Source organism: Mus caroli, unplaced genomic scaffold (genome assembly GCF_978045245.1).
Source record: "Mus caroli unplaced genomic scaffold, Mus_caroli_1 scaffold_8, whole genome shotgun sequence".
Taxonomy (NCBI): Eukaryota; Metazoa; Chordata; class Mammalia; order Rodentia; family Muridae; genus Mus; species Mus caroli.
The window spans coordinates 112,044,904-112,071,021 of NW_028227263.1; the positions used below are offsets into that span (position 1 = coordinate 112,044,904).

General features: G+C 49.7%; 1 protein-coding gene across 1 annotated transcript in view; it reads left to right on the forward strand.

Annotated features, from left to right (window-relative positions):
- The window catches only part of Chst8 (carbohydrate sulfotransferase 8), a 139,613-nt gene that overhangs the window by 56,513 nt on the left and 56,982 nt on the right, over positions 1-26,118 (forward strand). Inside the window, exon 2 of the mRNA XM_021168549.2 lies at positions 8,415-8,630. Coding sequence (XP_021024208.1) covers positions 8,501-8,630 — 130 coding nt within the window. The 5' untranslated portion in view covers positions 8,415-8,500. The remainder of the gene's footprint in view (positions 1-8,414; positions 8,631-26,118) is intronic.

Consider the following 26,118-nt stretch of genomic DNA (forward strand, 5'->3'; position numbering starts at 1 on the left):
AGTGACTGTGATTATTTATCTCACCCCAGAGCTGCTAGGAACTTCGAAACTCCTCCACAGTTGATCTTTTGTATGAGAACAGATTGTGAGATTAGAAAATGAAATCCTGAAGGTTTTCCAGCTGGTTGACGAGGAAGCCAAGACCAGACCCTGAGCTCCCTACCTGAGCCCAATAAAAGCTGAAATATACAGAATGTATGTCACATAAAAACATATCATTTTAACCATGTTTAAAAGATTTAGGATACGTGTATGTGTTTTACCCTGTTTTCATGGCTTTTTCTATTGCTGTGATAAGACTCCATGACCAAGGCAGCTTATAAAGGAAAATGTTTATTTGAGCTTATGGCTCCAGAGGGTTAGAGTCCATGATGGCAGAGTGAAGGCTGGGTATCAGGAATAGCTGAGAGCTCACAACTGCAAGCAGGAAACAGAAAGTGTTCTGAGGATGTTAGGGGTCTTTTGAAGTTCATCCTGGTGACGCACCTCCTCCAACAAGATCACACCTCCTAATCCTTCCCAAATAGTTCCACCAACTGCTGCGAACCAAGTGTTCAACCATACAAGCCAATGGGGCTTTCGTTTAACATACAAGCCATTCTTATTCAAAGCACCATACCCTGCTTGTATGTTTGTGCCTGGTACCCAGAGAACCTAGAAGAGGGTGTAGGATCCCCTGGAACTGGAGTTACACTCGTAGGTTACAGTTTGTAAGTTGCCCTGAACCATCTCTCTAGTCTCATTCTTCCCATCTTTAAGTGTGCAGTTCAGTGGCATTAACTAAATTCAAACTGGTGTGCAGCTGTCTCTATGGTCTACCTCCCAACCTTCTGGTCTGCCTCCTGACCCTCTCATCTTCCCCAACTGGGACTCTGTACCCACTGAAAGACAACTCACCATCCCCTGCTAGACCCAGGCAATTGCTATCTTGCCTACTGCCTCCGAACTTGGCGATTCTATGTACCTCAGAAGGTGCAGCTGTGCAGTATTGTCCTTTTGTGACTGTTCTGGATCACTGTGTCTACATCTTCGAAAATACCCTTGTGTTGATTTAAGAAAAAAAATGAACAGGTATTGTGTGTGTGTGTGTGTGTGTGTGTGTGTGTGTGTGTGTGTGTGTGTGTGTGTGGTGTGCACAGCATGTGAAAGTCTGAGGATAACTTTCAGCAGTTGATCCTTAGGGCTCAGACTCACGTTGTCAGGCTTAGAGACAAGCGCCTTTACCCACCGAACCATCTTGCCAGCCCCTTTCATAGACAGTTGATTAACACACATGAACTGTAATTTGGTTCAGGGGTTTTCTAACATTGCACCACATTGAAAGGTAGGACAGTTGTCTTCATTGTCAGCTTGACTGGATTTAAGGTGGTCATGAAAACAGACTTCCGTGAGTGCTAATGAAGGCATGCAGGACGTTGACATGAGGAGGGGACCCTGAGTGTGGGCACCACCGCCTCTTGGGCTAAGGCTCCAGACTAACGAAAAAGGAGACAGCCAGCTGAATCCTGATATTCTTCTCTTTTCACTTCCGGCAGGCAGACTTAACAAAGCCAGCTGGCTACTCCATGCTCCTGCCTCCACCACCCCTCTTCTGTGATACATTGTAACTTCAAATTGTGAAACAAAATAAACCCTTCCTTCAGTACGTTGGCTTGTCAGGTGTTCTATCATAACAATGAGAAAGGTAACTAATACAAGAGGTTTGTTGATTTTATGACATCTAAATTATGTAAATATTTCTATATACAATTTGCATATCTACAGGAGAGAGGTTCTGCATTTACCTTTGAAAATTCATCTTCAAGCCCCAAGAGTGTGTGATCTTGAACTGATGGAAGGATTCTAAGTGATGTCCCGTCACATAGTGGGCCTTGGAGAACCAACTCTATGGTTGAAGTGTCTTCACTTCCCGACTCTTCCCTGGACTTGATTCCAGCCCAGACCCAAGCAAAACAAACCCATGGCTCCCTGAAACATAAATGACCTTTTTAAAATTCCAAGTTCATGGTGTACTTTCTCCCGATGGCCCCCAACACTACCATTTATTAACTCATGCGCATTCTGCATGCACTGTAGCTATTGATCACTTCTCTGGTGCCAGGCATCGTGCTGAGTGCTGGGAATACAAAGATGGAGAGGGCCTCAGACCCAGCTCCCACCACTCCACCTGAGCCCAGTGGTAAACACTCTCCACGTGCGGGGGAAAGGGCTAAACCGGAAGCTCACAGCTTCAAGGATTTGGGGTGCTGAGTGGTCAAACCAGGACCTGCCAGGGTAGAGGTTAGAGGGACTCAGTCTCTGTCTTTAGAATTCCTATCCTCTGCCCTATGGGAGTAAGCGTCCCTGATCAGATAAGAAGTCCTGAGCTAAGAAGGTACCTGTACTGTGGCTGTGACTGCTAGTTTTTGGATCAGGTCCTTGAGACCTGACATGACTGTCATGAATTTTCTGGAATCCTTCAGCCTTCAGGAAGATGTTCTGTGTTCATGCTGGGGGTGAGGCTGCACTGCAGGGTTGTTACGGTTCCAGGGACAAAGTTCAGAGATATTTGAATCTGATTTAACCTTCCCTTTAACTAGGGGCCCATTTATCTGACCTGCAGGAGCATAGGGTGTTTGGAGGGAATCTGGTCTTATAACAGAGGACAGTGGGCCAATAGCTACCAGCCCACCTACCCATCAGCGAGTAGATGAGCCGTGTTGGGGTGTGGAAGCTCAGCCTTGGGGATTTCAGGACTGCGTACAGCACCCCTGAAGTCCAGCTTTTGGAGGAGGGCTGGAGCAATTCTGAGTCCCCTGCCTCAGACAGAATGTAAGCCCTTGCAACCATCCATCTTCCTCACCGAGCACTGCAACTTTATGCCTACGCATAAAACTGGAGGGACGAGTCCCAGAGTTTGCAGCCGCTGCTGCCGCTGCTGTTAGAGCGGGTTTTAATTAGCTGCAGGATTTTAATGAGCTGAAATCAAGGAAGATCCCCATCTCAGAAGTAAGCTGGAACCACGCACACAAGGAAGAGCCAGTCTGACAAAAACAGATGGAGGTGGTGCTCTCAAGGGACTGGGCCGAGTGCTCCCTCCGAACGAGGAGCAGATAAGTACCCAAGGCCAGGAGGCCAAGGAGGAAAGCCGAGGGTCAGCTACCAGTGCCCAGCTGCCATAGTGGGACGAGCAGGGTGCCAGGTCCCCTCTGTCACCGCAGCAGAAGGCACGGTGCCGGATTCAAGGTGACGGCAGTGCCTGGCTCCATTCTCCTCAAGTTGCCATAGCAGCCTGTCTCCCGACGAGCAGCATCTCCCGTAGCCCTCAGCCGGGAGGGACGGCATTGTTCGCTCCTGCCTGTGTGAAGAGGACACACAGGCACAGAACTTTCCTGGGCCTGGGGCCCACTGACCACGTGGGTGCTCCCAAGCTGTCTGGCGTGAGGTGCGGGGGTGGGTCCCCACAGCCAGAGGGGTCCTCTGAGTGACTGGGAGCAGCCGCAGCCAGGCGTGTGTCCTTGGAGTCGTCCGTGTGTCCGGCTGCCGCCACTGGAGGTGCGTGTGTTTTGGCTGAATTCTCAAGTCTTTGCTTATACCCTAAAGTCAATTTCTCCAAAGAGACAAAATTTTAAATCAAATAAATAAGGAGATGGGAAGAATCTGCAGCCTTGTCCTGTGTCCCGGGAGGTGCTAACATTAATTGGATCTTTTCTTTCTTAAAGTAAAAATTGGTGACGCCATTCAGGCCTTGGGGAGAGAAACCACTAGAAGGCTTTGTAATTTTGAGCAGGGTTGAATGAATACTCAACCAGCCTGTGAATTTTTCATGTTTTAAGCAACCTCTCTTGCAACCTCTTCTTCATTGCCAATAATTTGAATTTTCTTATTGACTGTTGGTTTTGGAAAAGGCTGAGGGGAAGAGGGGTGCGGGAGAGGGGGGAGCAATGGGGGGGGGTACTTGCACTTGACACCAGAACAGAGTGTGATTTATGTAGTGAGGACAGGGCAGTCCCAGGTGGGAGCTGAGGTCTTGCAAACGCATTTTCATGGCCTGGGGCAGCCAGGACGTGGCTTGTGACACATTGTTGTACTGAGCCCAAGGCAACAGCTGGACTCAAAGATGAGGGAGACAAATGACCTTTGGAACAGAATCTCTCTGTTGTCTTGAAAATACCGGGTGATTATAGAATAGGGGACGTCTGGAGGAGGGCTCAGAGACACAGGTCATCTGGAGTGTGTGTGTCTCGGGTCTCTGTGGGAAGAGGGGTCTTGCAGATTCCAGGGTGCTGGTCCCCTCCTAGGACATTCCAGTTCACAAGCCACTCCCTCAGGAGGCTAGGCAGCTGACCTTTTGCTTCTCGTTTGCATGGAGCCAGGAATTAGCTGACCAGATAGTCCCCAGTGAGAGCAAACATGGAAAACAGGGTCCCAGGAGGAAAGACTGGTTGGGACATAGAGCTGAGCTGGGTAGGGAAGCCACTGAGTCTCTACTACCTGCTCCTAGATGTGGGCATGCACTCGGATGGTCTCGGGGGCCTTAGAAATGGCAAGTGTTGTACAGCTGGGTCTCCTGCCTCCTCTCCTGGATCCCAGGCCCAGGAGGAGCTGCATTCTGCCTCCATGAATGGATTTGGTGTGAGCAGATTCTGGACACAATTGCAAAACCCCTTTAGCTGTTGACAGAAGTCTGCAGTGCCTCTAAATGGTGGCCGTGTGACAGATGGGGAAAGAGAGGGGACAAGGCAGCTATAGCCACATCTGCGGGGCCAGGCTGGAGACAAGCAAGGTGATGATTACACGGTTAAAGTCCCTTCCTTTATCCATCAAATAGCACTGAAGGGTGACACCATGGAACATTGTTGGCCTTCTTCCCAAGGCATTTCTGTGCTGGGAGTGGCTTATCCTTTCTTCCCTTCCTCATCTTTTCCTCTATATTAGTTGGTTTGTTGTTGTTCTTGTTGTTACTTGACTGAATACCTGACAAGGTAAAGAAGAATGGTCTGATTTGGTTCTTGGTTTCAGAGGGTTCAATCCATAGCAGCTTGGTCCTATGTTCTCAGACAGAACATCACAGGAGTGAGAAGAGGTAGTGAAGGAGAATCTTGATCTTGTGACAAACAGGAAGGGGAGTGAGAAGAGGTAGTGAAGGAGAATCTTGATCTTGTGACAAACAGGAAGGGGAGAGCAAGAAAGGTAGGGGAGAGGAGGAGGTAGCAGCCAGGGACAAGATAGTCCTAAGGGCCCACCCCAGTTACCTACTTCCTCCAGCAAGGTTCCTTCTTCTTCTAACTTTCCACTACCTGGGAACCAAGCCCTTAAGACACGGGCCTTGGGGCCCCATCCTCTGTAGGAAGTAGCCTCATGCCAGAGGCTGCAGACTTTTAGCCAGATTGGCCTCAGGTGACTGGCTCAGGAGGCAGACATGGCTTGGCCATTGATGGTGTGGGTGAGGGCATGTATGTTTTTACCTGCTCCAGGCTGCAGGTAGGGTGAGCGTGTCAGTATGCCTAGAAAGGGCTCAAGCATCATCCCCTGCTTTCTCTCTGAAAGCCTGTTCTCTGCCGCGTCACTGTGAAAAGTCTCTTTTACCTATCCCGACTCCTTCCTGAGACTGTTAGAGTGTCCTAAAGGGCTGTATCAGCTGCTGGGGGGGAGGGGGGGGAGGGGATAGTGCCTGAGGGTATGAGGGCAGGGTCACAAGCAGTTTCTAAGGGTGACAGAGAATAGCTCCGCCCCTTCTGGTCCCTTACATTCCCTCAGCATCCAGAGACAGACTGGTGGACCTCACAGGGTAGGTAGTGCTGGGGGAAACAGCACCAGGCATGCTCTGAGCATCTGTCTACATGGAAACTGACCTGTGGGAAGTCCTCACATCTAAATGATGCATCTGTGGCTTCGTGAGATATACCATTTATCCCCAGAGCTGAGACTCTGTGGTTCTCAGTCTGGGCACACTATGAGCAAGATAGAATTCCCTACTCCACACCTCATTGATTGACAGGCAGCAACAGTCTTTTCTTAAGGCAAGCCCGTTGCACAGAGGTCGTGGCTTGCTCAGAAACCCCAGAGCCAGCTCTACTGATAAACTGAGCCCCCACACTGCTGCTCCCCAAACATAAAAGCTGGGAGGTCGTGGGAACCACCTGCTCCACACAGTCCAGGGAGCCCAGCACCAGGCAGGCGCACAGAGGCCTGCGGCAGGTTAATTAAAGTTAACTGAGTGAAAAAATAATTACAGAGACTGCAGAGGGGAGAAACCCAAGCTGGAATTTATACTTCTCAGCTCCTAAGCTTTGCTGAGAATCAGGCTAGTCCTTGGGAATTTTTTTCTGGGCAAGAAAAGGGCAGGGAAGGACTTTACACACTTCCCTTTCTGCTTAAGAGTCTGCAGGCTGCGGGGGTGGGGGTGGAAGTGGAGGTGGGGAGGGTCTTCTGGGCCCTGTGGCCCTGGGTGGCATCAGCTTCCTTTGGCACTGCCCTGTGCTGGGGTGGGCAAGATCCTTGCAAATTCTTTCAGTGGAAATGGGCTTATGGACAGGCCTTTAAGGATCAACCCCTACCCCACCCCCAGCCCTGCTTAAGCCTTGTTTACTGCTTCTGGTCTAGCCAGTGTGTAAGGCCAGCATCCTGCTGTACACTGGTGAACCTGTAGGGAAGATCTACCACACCTTCACCACAATACTGGATTGAACCCTCGAACAAAAAGAGATGAAATAAAAGTTAGTCCCCGTGCACTCTCTCCTTTTTCTTACTTTTTATGTATGAGGTTGTTTCCCAGGGCAGCGTGTGCATGCAGTACCCACAAAGGCCAGAAGAGGGCAATGGATCCCTTGGAGCCAGAAAGCTGAGCCCGGCAGTGTGGGTGCTGGGAATCAAAGTCAGAGGCTCTGGAGGAGCAGCCAGTGCTCTTAACTTCTGAGCCATCTCTCCAGCCCAGGCGCTTCTCTCCTAAGGTTGCTTCCGTGAAGTGTTTTATCACAGCAGTGGGACAGTAATAAACCCTCTGAGACCATCTGTCTGGATACCTGGTGGAATTTGAGTCCCTGCAATGCTGTGGATGTAGGTAGAACATTGTGAGCATCAGGGATCCGCCTGTGTAGATCTGCAACAGATGTCTGGGGGACTTCCTCTGTCCTCTCACCTTTACTTGGCCCATACAGGCCTGGGTGAGGCCCCACAACCTCTCAAAATACTGCCAATAACAGGAGACCAGGTGTTCAAAGACAGGAATCTATGGGGGGCATTTCAGACTCAAACGAAAGTGAGGTGTGCCTGTCTGTTTTTAAAAAAGAAAGAGAGGGAGAGGGAGAGGGAGAGAGAGAGTTGCCAGGCAGAGGTGGTGCATGCCTCTAATTCCAGCACTCAGGAGGCAGAGGCAGGTGGATCTCTGTGAGTTCGAGGTAAGCTTGGTCTACAGAGTGAGTTCTAGGAAAGCCAAAGCTACACAGAGAAACCCTGTCTCAAAACACCCCCCCCCAAAAAAAACCACGTAAGTTGTATTATTTTATGCGTATGAATGTTTGACTTTTATGTATGTCTCTGTATCATGTACATGCAGTGCTTGTAGATGCCAGAAGAGGGCGCCATAACCCCTGGAACAGATGCTTGTGAGCTGACATGTGGATGCTGGGAACTAAACCTAGGTCCTCTAGGAAAAAAAAAAAAAAAAGCAGCTAAGTGTCCCTAACCAGTGAGCCATCTCTCCAGCCCTGGGCTGTTGCCTATCTTGATCCATAATTTGGTCCAACTCACTTGTACTTAGAGCGTGGAGGGCATTTCTTCTGTTCTTGTGGTGGAACCGAGGTGACAGACAACTCGTGTGCATGCGTGGAGTCTTCAGAGGCCAGAAGAGCAAACAGGGATAGAGAGGGATGTGAGCAGCCTCTGGAGGGAGCATGGTGTTGACTGGGAGGCTCACAGAGCTGGGCAGGGCAGGGGTGTGGTTACCGATTACAACCTGTGACAGTCAAGGCTCTCACCACCCTTAGCTTCCCCCAACAGTGAGCTAATGTGCCTCTCTGTGGCTTTATGGCAGGTGCAGACAGGAAACCCTTGTGGGGAGAGCAGAGGAGAGCAGGGAGCAACAGAACCCCCTTCAGCCTCTGTGGGCTTCAGAAGGCCAAAGTGGACAGGCATGGTGGTGAATGGCTGTAATTGCAACACTCGGGTGGTTGGAGTGGGAGGATCGTGAGTTTGGGACCCCTCTGGACTGCATAATGAGTCCCAGTCCAAAGGGAGGAAGGGGGAGACAGACAGACAGACAGACAGACAGACAGACAGACAGGGAGAGAGAGAGAGAGAGAGAGAGAGAGAGAGAGAGAGAGAGCGCCAGCTGGGTTAGAGGAATCCAGAAGGTAAGTAAATGTCACGTGACAGGGACCTTAGTCCGCTGATATCCTGCAACTGAAACCTGCTTCTTCCCTTCCGTCTTGTAGACCCCAGCCTGATGGATGTCTGGTGTGGATAATGAGGGAAGAACGTGCCTTTTACACCCAAGAGGTGACCCCGGAGCGTGCCCCGGATGATCCCACGACTTGGAACGATGCGGCTAGCCTGCATGTTCTCGTCCATCCTGCTGTTTGGAGCTGCGGGCCTGCTCCTCTTCATCAGCCTCCAGGACCCTATAGAGCTCAGCCCCCAGCAAATTCCAGGTGAGCCCCGAGGTTGCTCCTTAACACTGCGGGCCGCATGCAGACCTTCTTGATGGCCCTGGTGTGCTGGGGCTGGGTAACGGTAACCCTTGTAAACAGAGAAAGGGCTCTGGCTTCCTCCTAGTAGGCGTCGGTGTCAGTGTGGGGGCGTCAGACCACCAGTTTCAAGGCTGTGGTTCTGGCTTCCATAGCAATTGAGCAGCCCCTGGTGTGGGCGATGAAGAGGCTGCCTATCTGGTCAGCCAGTTTGTTGTCTTCAGTGAATCTCAGACTCAGGAAATTCTGCCAACTCTCGGGATATCTTCCACATTGTTCTGAATACCAGTGGATAAACGCCTTTCTATTTAAAAAAAAAAATGTCACTGGGGATTGGACCCAGGGTCTTACCCCTTGATCATTCTTCATTACTTTGATTTTGATTCATGGTCTGGCCTTGAACTTATGACCCTACCTTATCCTCCTGAGTAGCTGGCCTTATAGGGCTGCACCACCAGACCCAGACGAACATGTCTTCTTTTGAAAACGTTTCTTATAGCTGGGTGTGGTGGTGCACACCTTTAATCCCAGCACTTGAGAGGCAGAGGCGGATACAGATGAATCTCTGAGTTTGAGACCAGCCTGGTCAACATAGTAAGTTCCAGGTCAGCCAGGACTATGTAGTGAAATCCCAGCTCAAAAAATAATTCTGTTGCATGAATTAATTACTTTATTTATTGGGTGGTGGACATGCTGGTGGCATCTGAGGAGCCTTTCTTCTTCTGACCCGATTATCTTCATGAACTTCATGACTGGCGTATGACTCAATTTCCCTGTCCAGCTCTGGGGATCTCTCGAACCTGGTCCCTCTGGCCTGAGACAGAAATTAAATCACATGCTGGCTTTGTGAGGCTCACACACACACACACACACACACACACACACACACACACACACACATTTCCTCTGTACCTCTGACCCATTGGAATAGTTAATGTCTGCTGGGGATGTGGGGTGCAGTCAGTGAGAGGAACATGTGGGACACTTAGGGCAGATAGAGGAGGGTCTCCGGGGCTCTTGATGCCAAATATGATGAAGCTGGCTGTCACAGGCGTGAGCCCGAGGCTGGAGGTTAATCTGCTTAGAAGAAGAGGAAACCTGGCTTCCAGGCCACAGCACTAGCAGAGATCTATTGTGAGGAGCCCTCAGAGGTGTGCTTCCTCTCGAGGGACATGTGCATGAACACACTGCTTGCAGGAACAAGATGAAAGAGATGCGCGCACACGTCAGAGGTTTAAATGGATGGCGTCCTGTGACACTCCGGTTTGCAACCCCGAAGCACAGGAGGGATGGATGCCCGCTCTCCTCCAGCCAGGGGCTCTTTCCCTAGCACTAGCCCCAGCTCCCCCAACTCAGCTCCTCGCCCACTTTGTACCGCTTCATTGTTTTGCTTCTGCAAACTGGAGCTCTGAACCTCAATACAGTGTGGCCTTGAGCCCAGATTGAAGGCCACAGGTCTCAAGAGGACAGGAAGAAACGCACATAAAGCCCAGAATCCTGCCTAAACCCGGCAGCTGCTGCCAGAAGCCCTGCATGGGGTGGGGAGGCTGATGAGTTACCTCTTTCATCACAGTGAGTAAGAAGCCAGTTCAGTTGCAGGCCCCAGAAACAGTGGGTAAGCCACTGTGCTGACGCACACCCGGGTCAACCCCTACAGCTGGCGGCTGTCAAAAATGGGTCCAGCTTCTCCCAGCTTCTGAGGAAGCGAGTGTGCGTGACTGAGCTGGCTCCTCTGGGGACTTTGTAGCCTCTTGAGAGCTCTAGAATAGCTAGTGACATTGAGTCAGCACAGCTGGGTCCCACAGGACAGAACCATCACAGTACAGGAACTAAATGGTCCCTGTGACTATGTGTAGTCTGTGCAAAAAGAAACTAGACAGCAAGGGAGCTTGAAGACGGCTAGAAGGAATCGTGCCTCTGGTGGGTGCCCTAATGTGTGTGGTTGTGGTGCACACACAGGCCAGGGATCCAGCCATCTGATGTCTGCACTGTGGGAGGGGCCAGGGAGAAAAGGCATAAGTTTATGTATGGTGCCCATCTGGGTCAGGAGGGTCCCTCTGTGGTCCCTTCCTGGGATAGGTCATCTATTGCCAGGTGAGATTCTGCTCTGTTGATCCTGGGATATGCCCTGCCATGCCAACAGCCAGCTGGTAGAGCAGAACCCTTAATTTCGAAGGCACTGGATTTCTGTCCCTCTTTCTACCTAGCATTGCTCTGAAACAGCTGTCCAAGTGCACAGATGTGTGAGTTACAGATGGGTGGGAACCAGAGTATGGTTGGGATTTCCTGGGTAGAGTGGTGCAGTGTGGTGCAGAGGCGCTTGAACCTCAGACCCTCAGACTGTAGGGTGAGGGACTGCCATGGAGCATTCCCCTGTGGTGGGTGGAGCAAGGTGAGGTGCGTGGGTGGGTCTTCACTGTGAAGTTCTATTGGCAGATGTAGGGGAGCCACGCTCACCCGTGCTTACGTGATGGGCAACCCTGCTGGTCTATGTAAATCACACCAAACACAGTCATAAAACTTTAAGTAATGCTTACGTTCCTTTCCCTGAGCGAAGTGCTCCTGACACAAGCTGTTTGTGTTGATTTGTTACTATTCATTTATTTCTTCCCTGTACCACTCGCAGCAGCCTAATTGTGATTCGGTACCAAGAAAGCAATATCAAAGTAATTTTCCACAACATTAGTTACAATTTTCTTCTGATCCTTCAAGTGAAACAACCCCATCCTGTCGGCTTCTCCGAACACATAAACCTTGATTACATTTATCTGTTGGAAACCATTGCTTACAAAGTGTATGCGCCAAGTTGCGTGCCGGGTGGCCCCCGACAGCCCTGACCAAGCCCTCTCACTGGGAGTCTCAGTTCCCAGGAGGTGTAGACTACAAGTCTGTCCTGTCGCCAGGGACACTCAGAGGGGACTACAACACAGGGAAAATCTTCACCGTGGTATGAACTTTTCTGGGACTAAGGGTGTGAGTTCTGTGGATTCTGTAACGTTGAGAAGGCAGAGCGGAGAGGCTGGCAGATCAATGCCTAGGAGCCAACTTGAGAAAAGGAATGAGCTGGGCAATGGTGGCACACGCCTTTAATCCCAGCACTTGCGAGGCAGAAACAGGCAGATTTCTGAGTTCCAGGCTAGCCTGGTCTACAGAGTGAGTTCCAGGACAGCCGGGGCTACACAGAGAAACCCTGTCTCAAAAAGAACAAACAAAAACAAACAAACAAAAAATAGAAAGAAAGAAAGAAAGAAAGAGAGAGAGAGAGAGAGAGAGAGAAAGAGAGAGAAAGAGAGAAAGGAAGGGGATGGATTTCGTCTGTGCCTGTGGCTCTTGAAGTCCATCACTGATCAGATCTTGCTGTACAGTTACTGTTAATGTTGAAAGCACATTGTTCTAGGGTGCTTTCTGTCACTGTAATGAACACCATGAAAAACAGAGCAGTCTAGGGGGATGTCATCTTATAACTTCCAGGTCCCTGTCCATCTCTGAGGGAAGTTAAGCAGAAATTCAAGGCAGGAACCATGGAGGAATGAAGTTTTTTGGCGCTCTCCCTGTCTGACTCATGTTAGTTAGCTTTCTTGTATAGCCCAAATCCATCAGTGTAGGGATGGGACTGCCCATGGTGGACTGGGCCTTCCTACATCGATTAGCATTTAAGAAAATGCCTTACAGACAAAGGACACAAACTAATTTGATGGAGACAATTCTTCAGTTAAGGGTCCCTCCTGCCAGGTGACTCTGGGTTTGTGTCAAGTGGGCAGATATAGTTAGCTATGACGTATCTGAATCTCTTCGGGGCCAGGTAGCCCACCTCAGCCTGGCTAGGGCATCAAACAGAATCTTACAGAACTACCAACTTCTGTAAGGTGGGTGTCTTAGCTAGGGTTGGTGTTGCTGTGAAGAGACACCATGACCACCCCAACTCTTATAAAAGAAAAAACATTGATTTGGTACTGGCTTACAGTTTTAGAGGTTTAGTCCATTTTGCCATGGCAGCCTGCAGGCAGACATGGTTTTGGAGAAGGAGCCGAGAGTTCTACATCTGGATCAGCAGGCAGCAGGAAGAAAATGAGACATAGGACCTCAAAGCCTACCACTAGAGACACACCTACTCCAACAAAGCCACGCCTACTCCAACAAGGCCACACCTCCCAATACTGCCACTCCCTATGGACCTATGAAGGCTGTTTTTATTCAGAGCACCACAGTGGGTCATGTTTTCTTTTTAAAATAATGTTATATTTTAAGTTAGCCCCTTTGGAACAGAACTAAGGACTTCACAGAAACAACGGTCATAGCTTCTGGTTTCAGTCCATCCTGAGTAGGGTAAGGAGAGCATCGTGGCCACAGCCACAAGCAAAGCCCGCTCCTCCCGTGCTGGCAGATAGGAAGCTGAAAGCATGGACCAGAGCCCCATCTCCAGTGACATGCTTCCTCTAGCCAGGCCACACCTTCTAAAGCCCTCATGACCTTCACAATGGGCCATAAGCTGGAGACCCAGCATTCAGAAGATGAGCCTGTGGGTGACTGTAGATTCAGATGATAACAGATAGGCACCCACTAGCTAACCTTCATTCTAAGATTAGATTTTCTTGTTTACCAGAGAATTCTACCTATCTAATTACAATTATTTTCCAGTCTACGAAATTGCAGGTCCTAAGGCCAGAGCTTCTGCTCCCGGTATGTTTATTTCTATGCTTTGCTTCCTTTATCCGTGTGACCATGTATAACCATGTCGTTCAGGCTAACCTCAAACTCACAACCCTCCTGCTGCAGCCTCTCCAGTGCTTCCCTAGCTAGGAACACATGCTAGGGTTTGAACCCAGGCCCTTAAGCATCCTAAGCAAGTGCTCTACCACTGAGCCACATGACCATCCCAGAAGGTCACTTCTTGACCCTTGATGCAAGGCTCACCCTTCTCCAAATAAAAGACCAGACTGGGGAGAGCAGACCCAGCACAGTGACTCTGAGGACTTCAGAAGGCCGAGTCTGCATTCACTTTGGCATACAATCTCAGCCACTGCCTTTCTCTGCGAGCTTTGTATTATTCGAATTAAGATTGAGATGATAGAAAAATGAACCCCAAGTGCCTGCCCCCAGCACCCCAGCCTGGCCAGGCTGGCAGCCCCATCTCTCCCTCTCATCGTATTTCTCCCTATATCTGAGCTTTGAAGTCCACGCCAGATATTGACCCAACTCACACATAAATATTTCAATGGCTCTCAGTTCCGATGGTAAGGATTCTTGTTCTTAACATTACATCCCACCATCTTATAGGCCCTTAAAGGCATCCAACAGCTAAGCAGGCAATCCTTGAGAAGCTGAGGCTGGAGAGTTTCCAAGTTTGGGGTGAGCCTGGGCAATACAGCCAGTCTCTACGATAATTTTTTTTGTTATTATTTTCAAGACTCAAATGTCTAGTTAGTGTTGAAATGTAATTACAATTTCATAGACATAAGCACATGTGTCTTACCCAGTATTCAGGTCTAGCCACACAATGCTGTTTCCTGATGAATCCATTAAATCTCTCCCTCCATGTAAGTTTCTGCCTCTCCCTGTTTATTTCGGGACGCTGTGCCATGGGTCACATAGGGTGTTCCCATTGCAGTCTTAATTAATTTTGGTTATTTGTCCTTTATTTTTTGTGTTCTACATACAATTGGGGAAACCTTGCGAAGCAAGCACTTATAGATTTGGTTTGGCCTCCCTTTGCTTTTTTAATAAGAGTTCACATGTGACTCTGCGATCTCCTGCCAGGCAGCTCCTGCCCTCCTGCCCTCTTGTAATGTCCGTGAGCTGCCAGTGGTCACACCTCCATCTGTCCCTCCATCAGGGGTCACAGGGAGGCCTCATCCCCCTTCCATCATTCCTTCCTCGTTGCTTAAATGGGATGGAGTTTGTCTTAATGGGACCAGGTAAGCTGCTGCCAGCGACCCATGAAGCTGAGGTGAATGTGGAATGACGGGCTGATTGGAGGAACAAGAAAAAATAGTGTCAGGCTTGGCGGTGCAGGCTGGCGTCCCAGCACTAGGGAGACTGAAGCAAGAGCATCGAGAGGTCTGGGCTAACCCTGGCCATAGAGTGAGTTCAAGACCAGCCTGAGGTACAGGGCAAGCAAGACCTTAGAGGGAGACAGACAGACAGACAGACAGACAGACAGACAGAGAGGGAAGAGGGAGGGGGAGAGAGGGAGGACACCTTGTCATGCATATTCTGTTGTATGCCTTTTACGTAATTCTTTTAAAAAATTTAAATTACTGGGGGCTGGAGAGATGGCTCGGTGGTTAAGGGCACTGGCTGCTCTTCCAGAGGACTTAGGTTCAATTCCCAGCACCCACAAGGCAGCTCACAACCATCTGTAACTCCAATTTCAGGGAAATATGATACCCTCACACAGAAATGCATTAAGGGAAAACACCAATGCACAAAAATACAAATAAATAAATAAATAAGTCATTTAGAATTTTTAAATTGCATTTATTATTTATTCAGGGGTGGGGCACATGACATGGTACGCATGTAGAGGTCTGGGGACAACTTGCAGGAGTCAGTTCTCTCCTTCTGGGCCCTGGGGATTGAACTCAGGCCATTAGACGTGGCAGCCGGCACCTTTACCCGCTGAGCCATCTGACCAGCCCAAGTTCTTTATTGTTTGGCTCTGACAGAGTGGCTTTTCCTAAAGTAGGCTCTCCCTACATTTCAGGGCTCTCTGCTCTCTCCCAGAATGGAGTAGCTGTGACTAGGGTTCCATAGACAGTCCTATCCCTTCGTTGACAGCCTTTGGTTTAGATGTAGGGACAGCCACTGATGGCTTCCCTGTCTGTGTGGTACCCTGGGGAAATCACTGCTTAGAACAAGAATATTTCATTGTAAAAAGCCACCAATGTTGACAAGAGCATTTACCATGTTTAAAGTCCATGCTAAGCAAAGAATTTTTTTTTATTTATTTTTTGAGAATGGACTCTTTTTTTCAGACTAGCCCAGGCTTGTCTGAAACTTGCTAGTAGACCAGGCTGGCCTTGAACTAGATCCTGCTGCCTCTCTTTCCTGAGTGCCAGAGTTGTAGGCACCCTAGTGTGGTTCTTACAACACATGGCTTCTTGTACTGTGTGCTGAGTGGTCACTAAGTAGCTCAGTCACAGAAAGAGCAACTAGATAGGTGCTGCCAGCCTCTGACCACACGTCGAGCACCATCACAGGCATATTATACCTGTGACCTTTGACACTATAGAAGTCCCTGTGACATTCTAGTGGCTGCATGGGACAGGGAGCATGAAGATGACAGGACATACCTGGGCAGGACATGTGGAAACATGGGATACAGCGGATGGGACCACAGCCTAGGGCAGGTGATGAGGAGGGATACAGCATTAGTTACCTGTGCTATTGCTGAGCCTAGATCCAGGATCTGATTTGGAGAGATTTTACAAGTGAAACAGAAAGCTAATGCTGAGGGTTGTGTGTGTGTGTGTGTGTGTGTGTGTGTGTGTGTGTGTGTGTGTGTTTGTGTTTTGTTTTATGTTTTGTGTTATTTGAGACACAAAGTCTCACTGTGTAGCTCTGCCCTAGAACTCACTCTGTAGACCAGGCTGGCTTCGAACTCACAGAGAGCAGCCTGCCTCTGCCTCCTGAGTATTGGGATTAAAGACATGCACAACCATGTCTGGCTTGAGAAAGGCTGGTGTTTTAAAATGTGTGTGTGTGTGTGTGTGTGTGTGTGTGCGTATGTGTGTGCACGCGCATACGCGTGCATGCCTCTCTGTCTGTGTACCATGTGTATACAGTGTTCACAGAGGCCAGAAGAAGGTGCCAGATCCTCCTAGGATGGGAGTTACAGCTGGTTATAAACTAACTGCCCAGAGTGGGTGCTGAGAATAGAGCTGGTCCTTTGTCCTTTGCAGACAAAGGCAGCCAGCACTCTTATACAGAGCCATCTCTCCAGGTCTTGTAATAGTTATTTTTGCATCACTACTACAAAATGCCTGACAGACACAACTTAAGGGAGAAAGGGCTCATTTTTTGGTTCATGACTCTCGGGGACTTTCAAATCATTATTGAGGGACAAGCCCTAGAATGTCTCTGTCTGTAGTTGGGGGCGGGGTGTAGTCACTACACCCCACAGTAAACCAGGAATAAGATAGACACATATATTTCCTTTAAAAGTCTACCCTAGAACACCCAGACCCACCTCCCAAAAGCCTCACAGCCTTCAAGACAATGGCACTAGCTGTGGCTAGTGTGTTCAGAACATGAGCCTGTGGGCAATTTTTCAGATTCAAATTGTATCAGATACCAAGGCGCGTTGTGTGTGAGCAGAGTTGGTGACCTAGTGGGGGGGGGAGTGGGGAGATGGAACAGGAAGATGTCTGGGGTTTCTGGCTGTAGCAGATGCAGATGGAAGGGTCCTTTTCTAGGGTAACTCTGAGAGGGAAGGGCAGGAGTCATAGGTTCTGTTTCAGGCTTAGGAAAGCTGAGACCCTGGGCAGCATGTGTGGATGTATTCTGTAATCTCTCTATCAAGGGTCTCCACACCCACAGGTCATGGGAAGGTTCCTTCTGCCTCTGTGTCCTCTTTATTACTTGAGGTTGGGGTCCCAGGGCTGTTGTAGAGTTCTGCTCTGGAACCAGCCCCTGCCCATGTTCCTTGTTGGGTTAGATGCCAAGGTTGGAATCAGGCTCTGTCTGTCCTGGGATAGAATCATGACCTGTGGGTCTCTGGGTTTACCAGCAGAGGAGAGACCTGTGCGCACCTGTCTGTGCAGGGATCTCACAAGATCCAGCCAACCTGAGGTGGGTGAGGGGTGCAAACAGACATGAAAGTGACCCTCAGACCCAAGACATCTCAGCCCAAGTCTACAGAGCCAAAGCCCTAGTGTCTGACTGACTCTGAGGCTCCCGTGTTGTCCTCCAGAGACAAAGCTGTGCTGGCTAGACCATGCATGGCCTTCATTCTGGGTCCCACATTACCAGGGGGCGTGGTCCTGTCTGTTCGGAACTGAGGGCCACTCTACAATTCCAGGTCCATCTGGTTTCAACCGAGACTACTTGTTGTCCCAGTGCGTCCCCTGGGAGCCTCGAATGATCCACAGTTGGTAGCAGCCTAGGAACTCTGAGCCAGTCCATCAAAGCACAGTGACAGCCCACCTGGACCTTAGCGCTGAACCCTGCCCCCTCAGAGCTGGGATACTGACGGTTCTCACTCCTCCCAGGTCTGGGGAGCCAGCCCCTCCCATTTCCACGGAGCTGGCTGCTTTCCCCAAACAGGTGGATTTTCCTGGAATCCTCTGGAGTCTGTTTCCTGAAGCCGTTTTCTAACAGCATTGCGGAACATCATATATATTTCCTCTAAACCTTGTGAGGCTGACACATCCTTGTTGTGACTGTGAATATCAGAAGTGACATGTAATTGCAGTGATCCATCCTGTTAAGTAGCTGGCAATACATCATTGCAAAAATCAGCCGGGCTGGGACTCTCAGGTCCCAGTGTTTCTAAACAATAGACCTGTACCATCTTCAAACTTGCTGAACACCGCCCACGGCTCAGCGGGGATACCTTCTCCTCTCTCGTCTCACCTTTCTGGGACCTCAGAGAACAGCTTCTGCAGGTTTTCAGGCCTCCTGGGGCATGCCCCTATGCATCATATAACACAGCCAGGTTCTCCCAGCCAGAACTGTGGGTGGGGAGACCAGGTCAACTGCTCCTTCCACACTTGTGAGGCCCTGTCCTTGCTGACACTTAAACTCCAGGAATCCTGGGCCAGCTCAGTCCCCACTGTCCAACAGGAGGAAGGCTCATTGTACACCGTTGGAGGCACACTTAGGTGAGAGAGTAGCAATACCAGATGGCCCTTTGTGTAACACAGGACTCCATTCACATTGTGTTCAGATTGTGGTGTGAAGGGCAAACCCGACAGCTGGGCAGAGACCAGAAAAGAAGGATGAGTGGGCACAGAGCCCTTTGTGGTCATCAGCCAACAAGTGCTAAAAGGAGAGCCCTCAAGCCCTCAAGCCCTGGTGGGTTTGGGGTTTCCAGTGGTGCTGGAGTGGGAGCCTGTGTTAGTCAGCTCGTTGTTGCTATAACAAAAATGTCTGAGTGAAACAAGGGAGGGAGGATTCAGGTGAACAAGCTTTCAGAAGATCTTAACCCATTGTGGTGGGAAGGGTGTGGTAGAGCGGCTTACTTCATAGACGCTAGGCGGGAGAAAGAGTGAGTGGGCAGTCGGAGACAGAGAGACTGACAGAGACACGGAGAGAGAGACAGAGACACACAGAGAGAGACAGAGACACAGACCAAGAGACAAAGAAAGGCAGAGAGACAGAGACACAGGGAGACAGAGGAACAGAGACACAGGGAGACAGAGGAACAGAGACAGAGACACAGACAGAGAGAGACAGAGAGAGAACCACGCCTGGACTAGCTGATATTTTCTCTTTATTATACCTAAATCTCCTGACTATGAGGCGGTGTTTCCCACGTGTAGGACGGGTATTCCCTCCTTTCTCAGTTCTAGAATCTTCCTCCCAGACACAGCCAGAAGTATGTTTCTGAGCCCATCCCAACCTGATAACCAAAATCAACCATCAGGGCGAGAGAGATGGTTAGCAGCACTTAGTGTTCTTACAGGTCTGGGTTAGGTTTCCAGCACTCACACAGCAGCTCACAACTGCCCCTGGCCTCTGGGGTTCCCTGGGCGCACGCAGCATACGTAAACACACTCAGGCATACACACTTGGTATATATTACCATCAAAGCTGGACCTGGTAGCACAGGCTTATGATTCTAAGACTATCACGGTGGAAGCGGGCCAATTGCAAGGCCTGGGCTACCGAGTGAGTTCAAGTCTATCTTAGAAAATGTAGTGAGACATTGTCTCTAAACCAAAGGTAACAGGGTGCTGGGGAGTAGCTTAGGGGTAGAGCACTTGTCTGGCATGTGTGAAGGCATGAAGCTCTACGTTCAATTCTCAATACCAAAGGGAAACCTTTTTTTTTTTTTTAACCAATCTGGGCTGCAGAGATGCCTCAGTGGTTATGTGTGCTTGCTGTTCCTGTAGAGGACTTCAACTCAATTCCCAGCACCCAGGTCAGATGGCTCAGTCTCTTGTAACTCTAGCTCCCAGGGATCTGACGCCTTCTTCTGGCCTACATGGGCACCTGCATCCACTTGCACATACTCAGACACACGTACACACACACATAAACAACAACAAAAAAAATCTTTAAAAATAATTAGCTATCGCAACCCTTCCTTGAGTTCTTCTGTGTATTTGCGGGAGTCCTAGAAGACCCATTTTCTCACACTCCGTGGAAGCCCCTAACTTTGGGGGACCCACCCTGTGTTTACAGCTAGAGTGGTTCTGTCTAATACTGTCTCCCTTGAGCCTAGACCATTCCTGTAACATCCCTGGCCCGTGGCTTCCCAATATGTCCTTCCTCTGTGTGATCCCCACTTCCTGAGTCTCCACCCCCATTCTGCAGACAGAGGGGGCTTTCAAGACATCCTGTAGAAGACACCCCGGGGTCTGCAGCCAGAGCTTCGCTTTGCTTTCGTGCATTGAAATATGTTCAATGAGAAATAATGAGCGTGTGGGAACTAATAACAGGCATCACCTAATTAAATTAGGAAACAGACATCATATTACTGTAATCTGAAAATTGATATTAATAGAAAATGGTCCCAGCATTGTTATGCTAAAGGTTCCTAGGGGCGGGGAAATTAGAAGAGAAAACAGAACAGGAAAGTGGGGCAATCGTGGCTGATAGAAGCGTGACATATGTTTTCAGGGAGCTACAGTAAAACGCTAAAAATAGAAGCGTTGTGTGGGTTTAATGAATTAATGGACGGCATTGGCTTTGAAAAGCCCCCACAGCTGCACACAGGTACAGGATGACAATTTACAAAACAAGACCATGTAATTAAGCCTCAGAATGTGTGATACTGTGCTGTTTGGGGGTTGCCAGGCACCGTCTTGGGTGCTTTTACCCTATCTGCCTTCACCCCACAAGGCCATTAGCCTCCACTTAGACAGTAGCTGCCTAACATGAAAGTAGACAGGGCTGTATTTTAATGCAGATCTGGGCATTTCCCATTCTCTCCTTGCCTGTTACCCTCACATCGGGGTCTCTGGGTCCTTTTTTTTTTTTTAATGTTAATCTCCTGTATTTTCTTACCAATGGACCTTTCTTAACTGCACACTACAGATTTTGGAAACAGCCCAACTCCCTGATGGTAGGCCCCAAGGCTCCTCAACTATTGTGGTCACTGAGACCCATGCAGACACCTTTCTGAAATTACAGTCCAGCTAGCACTCTGGGTCCCCATTGTGTGTGGGCCTGGGCACGGACCCATCATAGCCAGCTGGTTCCGATGCCCGCCCTGTCCCTAAGTGGCCTGGTTTTAGATTCTGCCTCTCACAGGGGCTCATTGTCCCTCCTCTACAGGGATGAATCAGACTGTTCTCATGTGACACAAGTCACATGTCCAGAGGGGGTTCTTAGATGTGGGGCAGCCTCTTTCCCACCCTGCCTGGGCCAGAATGAACTGTAGACTTGGGGGAGGGAGCAGACGCTAGGATTGTGTGTAAGATGCCCCAAAATGATGTCTGGTAGGACGCCATGCTTGCACCAAGGCCTGGCAAGGAGAGCTGTGAAGAGAGAAGGGGGTTGAGTGGCCTGTCTCACAGCCTGGGCCCCTGTCTTCAGTCACTGACTGACCAGGCATCAGCATTAACATCGCCTGGCAACTGAGACTCCACTCACAAAGTAACATGAGGCTCCAAGAGAGACAGGGGGCCCATCTCCTGTCTGTCTTACTTCTCTGTCCCTCAACACACTCGTCCTCAATTCTCACGTCCAAGAAGCTGGGGCCTTTGAACACACAGCAAACAGAACAAAGCATCGGTTACTAGTAGAGATGGCCCAGTGGTGTTGTGGCAGCTCCATCCTCCCTTGTGTCCTCCAGTTCTTAATGCAAGCAGTAGGGTATTGGCCTTGAGCCAGCCTCAATTCCAAAGACAAGGGTGTTGTCCCTTCTAAGGTCCCTGGGCTGGTCTTCATTATTGAAAACCAAGGGTAAGTTCACCATGGTCATATTGACACCTGAGGCTGGCTGAGGCACAGCCAACATGGGGAGGGCCTGGGGGTGGGATAAGGCTATGCACCAAAAAGTCAGCTACCTGTGTGGGGTTACACCAGCCCCTGACATTCCCACGAACCCCATTCCTGTACCTCAGGGTCAGTGCAGATCTGTGTCCTCCCGATAATGTTTGCAGAGTGCTTCAGGTTTCTAGGACGATCTCGTTTAAGCCCGAAGCTCACCAGGACACACCTGCTGGTTTTGTTCATTAGAAAGGTTACTTCCCAGGATTTGGGGCTCTGCTGTTTGAACTCAAATCCCCAGAGCCCTCTGTGGAAGAGTCTCTCCTTTAAAGTTTTATATGTATGGGTAAATAGTGGAGCTTGTTTGCACCCCCTTCTGTGGCCTCTGACAGCGGCAGCCCAGGAAGCTCTGAGAAGGCACTAGTGTCTGATAGAGGGGCACAGACCCCCAGGGCTCTGCCCGTTCTCATGGTCTGGGTCTCCAAGGGAAGTTAGATCTGCCTTTCTTTCTCCTCTCAGGCCTGGTTGAGGACATTTTCAGCCATCCTCAGAGGCCTGAAGCCCACTGATAGAATGCTTTGGCCTTGTCTAGGATATATACACTGAGCTCTGCTTGGCTGTCCTGAAGCCAGAGAGTCCAGTCCTGGCCAGTGTGGTGAGCGACCTATACTTACTGCTTTCTCTCCCCCTCCTTCTATTCTCCCTCCACCTCCTCTTCCTTTCCCCCCTCTCCCTCCCTGCCTCTGCCTCTCCCTTCACCTCCTCTTCTTTTTCTTCTTCTTTGTGACACAGTTTCACCAGGTAGCCCAGGCTATCCTGCAAGATAGGCCTCAAACCAGCCATCCTCCTGCCTCGGTGCCCAAGTGCTGAGATTGCTGGTTTGCCCCCACTATACCTGGACCTTACTGTATTTTTTTTTTTCAGAGAAGCTGAGACTATAACATTTTTACCTGATTTCTCAAGATCTCAGCCATAGCTCTGACTTGGGAAGTGTGCAGCAGAGACACCTGGGTCCTTGCACTTGCCATCTCCTCTTCGATGGCCCTGACAGTCTTTGTGCTGAGCTGACCCTCTCATCCTGCTAGACCCAGTAACTGCTCTTCCCTGTGCTCTAGAGAAAACGAGAGAGACAGAGGGGGTTCTTAGATGTGGCCTCTCGGGGTGGTCTCTTTCCCAGGTCAGGGCACCAGGGAAGAGTGGGCTCTCAAGGCTAGGGATATTGATCAGTGCTAGAGCCCGTGCCTAGAATCCCCCAGCGAGGGGCTGGGGTCATGGCTCAGTGGTAGAGTTGCTGCCTAGAATCCACTAAAGGAGCCCTAAAACAGTGTTAGAGTGAGTGCCTAGAATTAGCCAGGAAGGAGCTTGGTGGTGTTACTCACTGGTACAGCCCCTGCAAAGAATCTACCAATGAGATTCTAGGGGTGTGGCTCTCTAGTAAAATACTTACCTAGAGTACATCAGTAAAGGAAACTATAGATATGGGTTGGCAATGAGTTTCCTACCCAGCATGTACAAGCCCTGAACTCAATCCCCAGCAGTGATCCCCACACTAGAGTGACCTTCTATGACATGGCTGAGGAACAGAGAGCTATGGGTGCCTGGAGGATGGAGTGAGTGGGGTCAGATAGAAAAAGGATTCCTACTTGCATGTTTTCCACAGTGACCTGTGCTGCAGAGACAGCTACCTTCCCTTCCCTTCCCTTCCCTTCCCTTCCCTTCCCTTCCCTTCCCTTCCCTTCCCTTCCCTTCCCTTCCCTTCCCTTCCCTTCCCTTCCCTTCCCTTCCCTTCCCTTCCCTTCCCTTCCCTTCCCTGTGGCAGCTATATCCGGCAAGGACCCCCTGGAAGGAGCCAAGCCTGGTCCACTAGGATTCTCACATGATGCTTCCTGTCAGAAGTATCCTTCTCCATCCCAGAGAGGCAGAGTCCCTGGACCAAAGTCACACAGCCAGGAAGTGTCTGTGTTTACATTAGAACTCTGATTCCAGATCCATGAAAATCTGTGGATTCTTATCTGTGACTCTGAAAGCTGCTCAGGGCTAGGAAGAGCCCTCTGTAAGATGTGGCACTGGAGGCCAGTGCTGGAGACCTGTTGTTCAGAGCCTGCTCCGTTCCTGAGCTTTGCACGCTGTTTCTGGTCCTTGTAACTTCTCATCTTCAGTCCAGTCTAGGACCAAGGGTGTCTGTACCCTGACACAGCACATACCATAGGAGCTGTGCTTGCCGCAGCCTGTGCCTGCTGGAGGAAATGCCTCACCCTTGAACTTGGAGCTGGATGCTCTGCATGTAGCCTGGAATTTCATGCTGTTATAGCCCAGGCAGAAGCAGGAGGGCTTGGAGCTCAGAGTGAGCTGTCTGTTGATGCTCAGCCATGGAGGTGAATGAAGAGTTCTCACTGCACAAAGAAGTCAGCAAAAGTGGTGATTGTAACCCCTGCTCACAGCCCAGACAGACCAAATAATGAAATTACATTCATAAAATTTCAGGTCGAGTGGTCACGGCTTGAATTAGTTCTTTCGAAGAACCTAGCTAGAAGTAGCAGCGGTAATTAAAGGGTTGGCCTGGCTCAAATCAAGCCTGAGCTTGGAGCATGGACAGTACGCATGGTAGAGGGCTCACAGCATGGGGGTGGGCTTCATCCTTTCCCCAGGCACTGGGAGGACAGTCTGAGAGAACAGAAAGAGCCCAGGTGACAGGAGTGAGCCTTTACTGCCAGGGGCTTTGTTCATCTGCTTCAGACATTGCTATGTAGCCCATGCTAATCTCAAACCCATCATATAAACCAGGTTGGCCTTGAGCTCACTGGGTAGCTCAGGCTAGTCTATTTCTGAGAGATTTCTATTAGTGTATATTCATTGAACAAGGTGATAGGTTACATTATAACATCTTCATGCATGTGTATCAAGTACTTTAACAAGCCCCAGCTTCTGTTGCCCTCACTTGGTAGTTTCTTTCCCCATCCCATGATTCAGTGGTAGAGCCCCTGCCTAGAATCCCTCAGTGAGGGGCTAGGGGCGTGGCTCAGTGGTAGAGCCCCTGCCTAGAATCCACCAGTGAGGGACTGTGGGCATGGCTCAGTGGTAGAGTCCCTGCCTAGAATCCCCCAGTGAGGGGCTGGGGGCGTGGCTCAGTGGTAGAGCCCCTGCCTAGAATCCCCCAGTGAGTAGCTCGGGGCTTGGCTTAGTGGTAGGGCACCTGCCTGCAATATACAGAACCTTGGGTTCTATCTCTAACTCCCTACCACTGTAAGTGTTTAGATTGTATATGTGAACAAAAAATGTGGTCTTTGTCTTTTCTGGAACTGGATATTTATTTTTATATAGCATAATATTTCTACTTCCATCCATTTTCTTGCAAATGATATAATTTTATTCTTCTTATTGGCAGAATACTACATACATGTTTAAAAATGTACATATATATGTATATATGTGTATATATACATACACACACACACACATATAATTTCCTTATCTGTTGATGGACAACTAGGCTGATTCTATAACTGGGTCTTATGAAGAGTGCTGCATTAATACATGACGAATGGTCCCTGGTTTGGTGGCGCTCACTGTGAATTAGGTGAGAGATGCCTGACGCACCTCGCCTCTAACCAAGCAGACATTTCAACAGTGTCCCTGGGTGAGAATGGGCACTTCCTCTGCCTTCTACTTACAGGTTAGGACCAGAGGCCTTGAGTGTGCTGTGACCTCCTTCTGAGCAGTGACAAACAAGCAGATTGTGACTCCTGCCTATTTCCTCTGTTTTCTGTTGCTGTAATAAAAACCTAAGGCCAAGTAATTTACAAAGAGAAGAAATTTAATGATCACCGCTCTAGAGGCTGGGCCTGACAAGAGCCTTCCTACCATGTCAGAGAGTGTGTACATGTGGTGTCACATGACAAGACAGAGCAAGCATTCAGCTGCCTGTGTCTTACAAACCTACTAGTCCTGCTGTGGAGTCCCTAACCATGTGACCCTACCCTAATTACACCCAAGGTGGCACCTCTTCATAAGATAGACATAGAGCTAACTAAAGAATTACATTGCCAACCAGTTTACTGGACACATTCATAGCAAAGCAGTACCTATCTGATTACCCTGCCCCAGCCACTCACAGGGGTGGGGGTGGGGGGTAGGGTTGGAGCGGGATTCTAGGCAGGGGCTCTACCACTGAGCCACGCCCCCAGCACCTCACTGGAGGATTCTAGGCAGGGGCTCTACCACTGAGCCACACCACCAGCCCCTTACTGAGAGATTCCAGGCAGGGGCTCTACCTCTGAGCCCTGCTTTTATTCAGGTACAAATCTCTTGGGGTTGGTTCCAGAACACCCTTCCCTGGATACTCACGTTCTGTGGT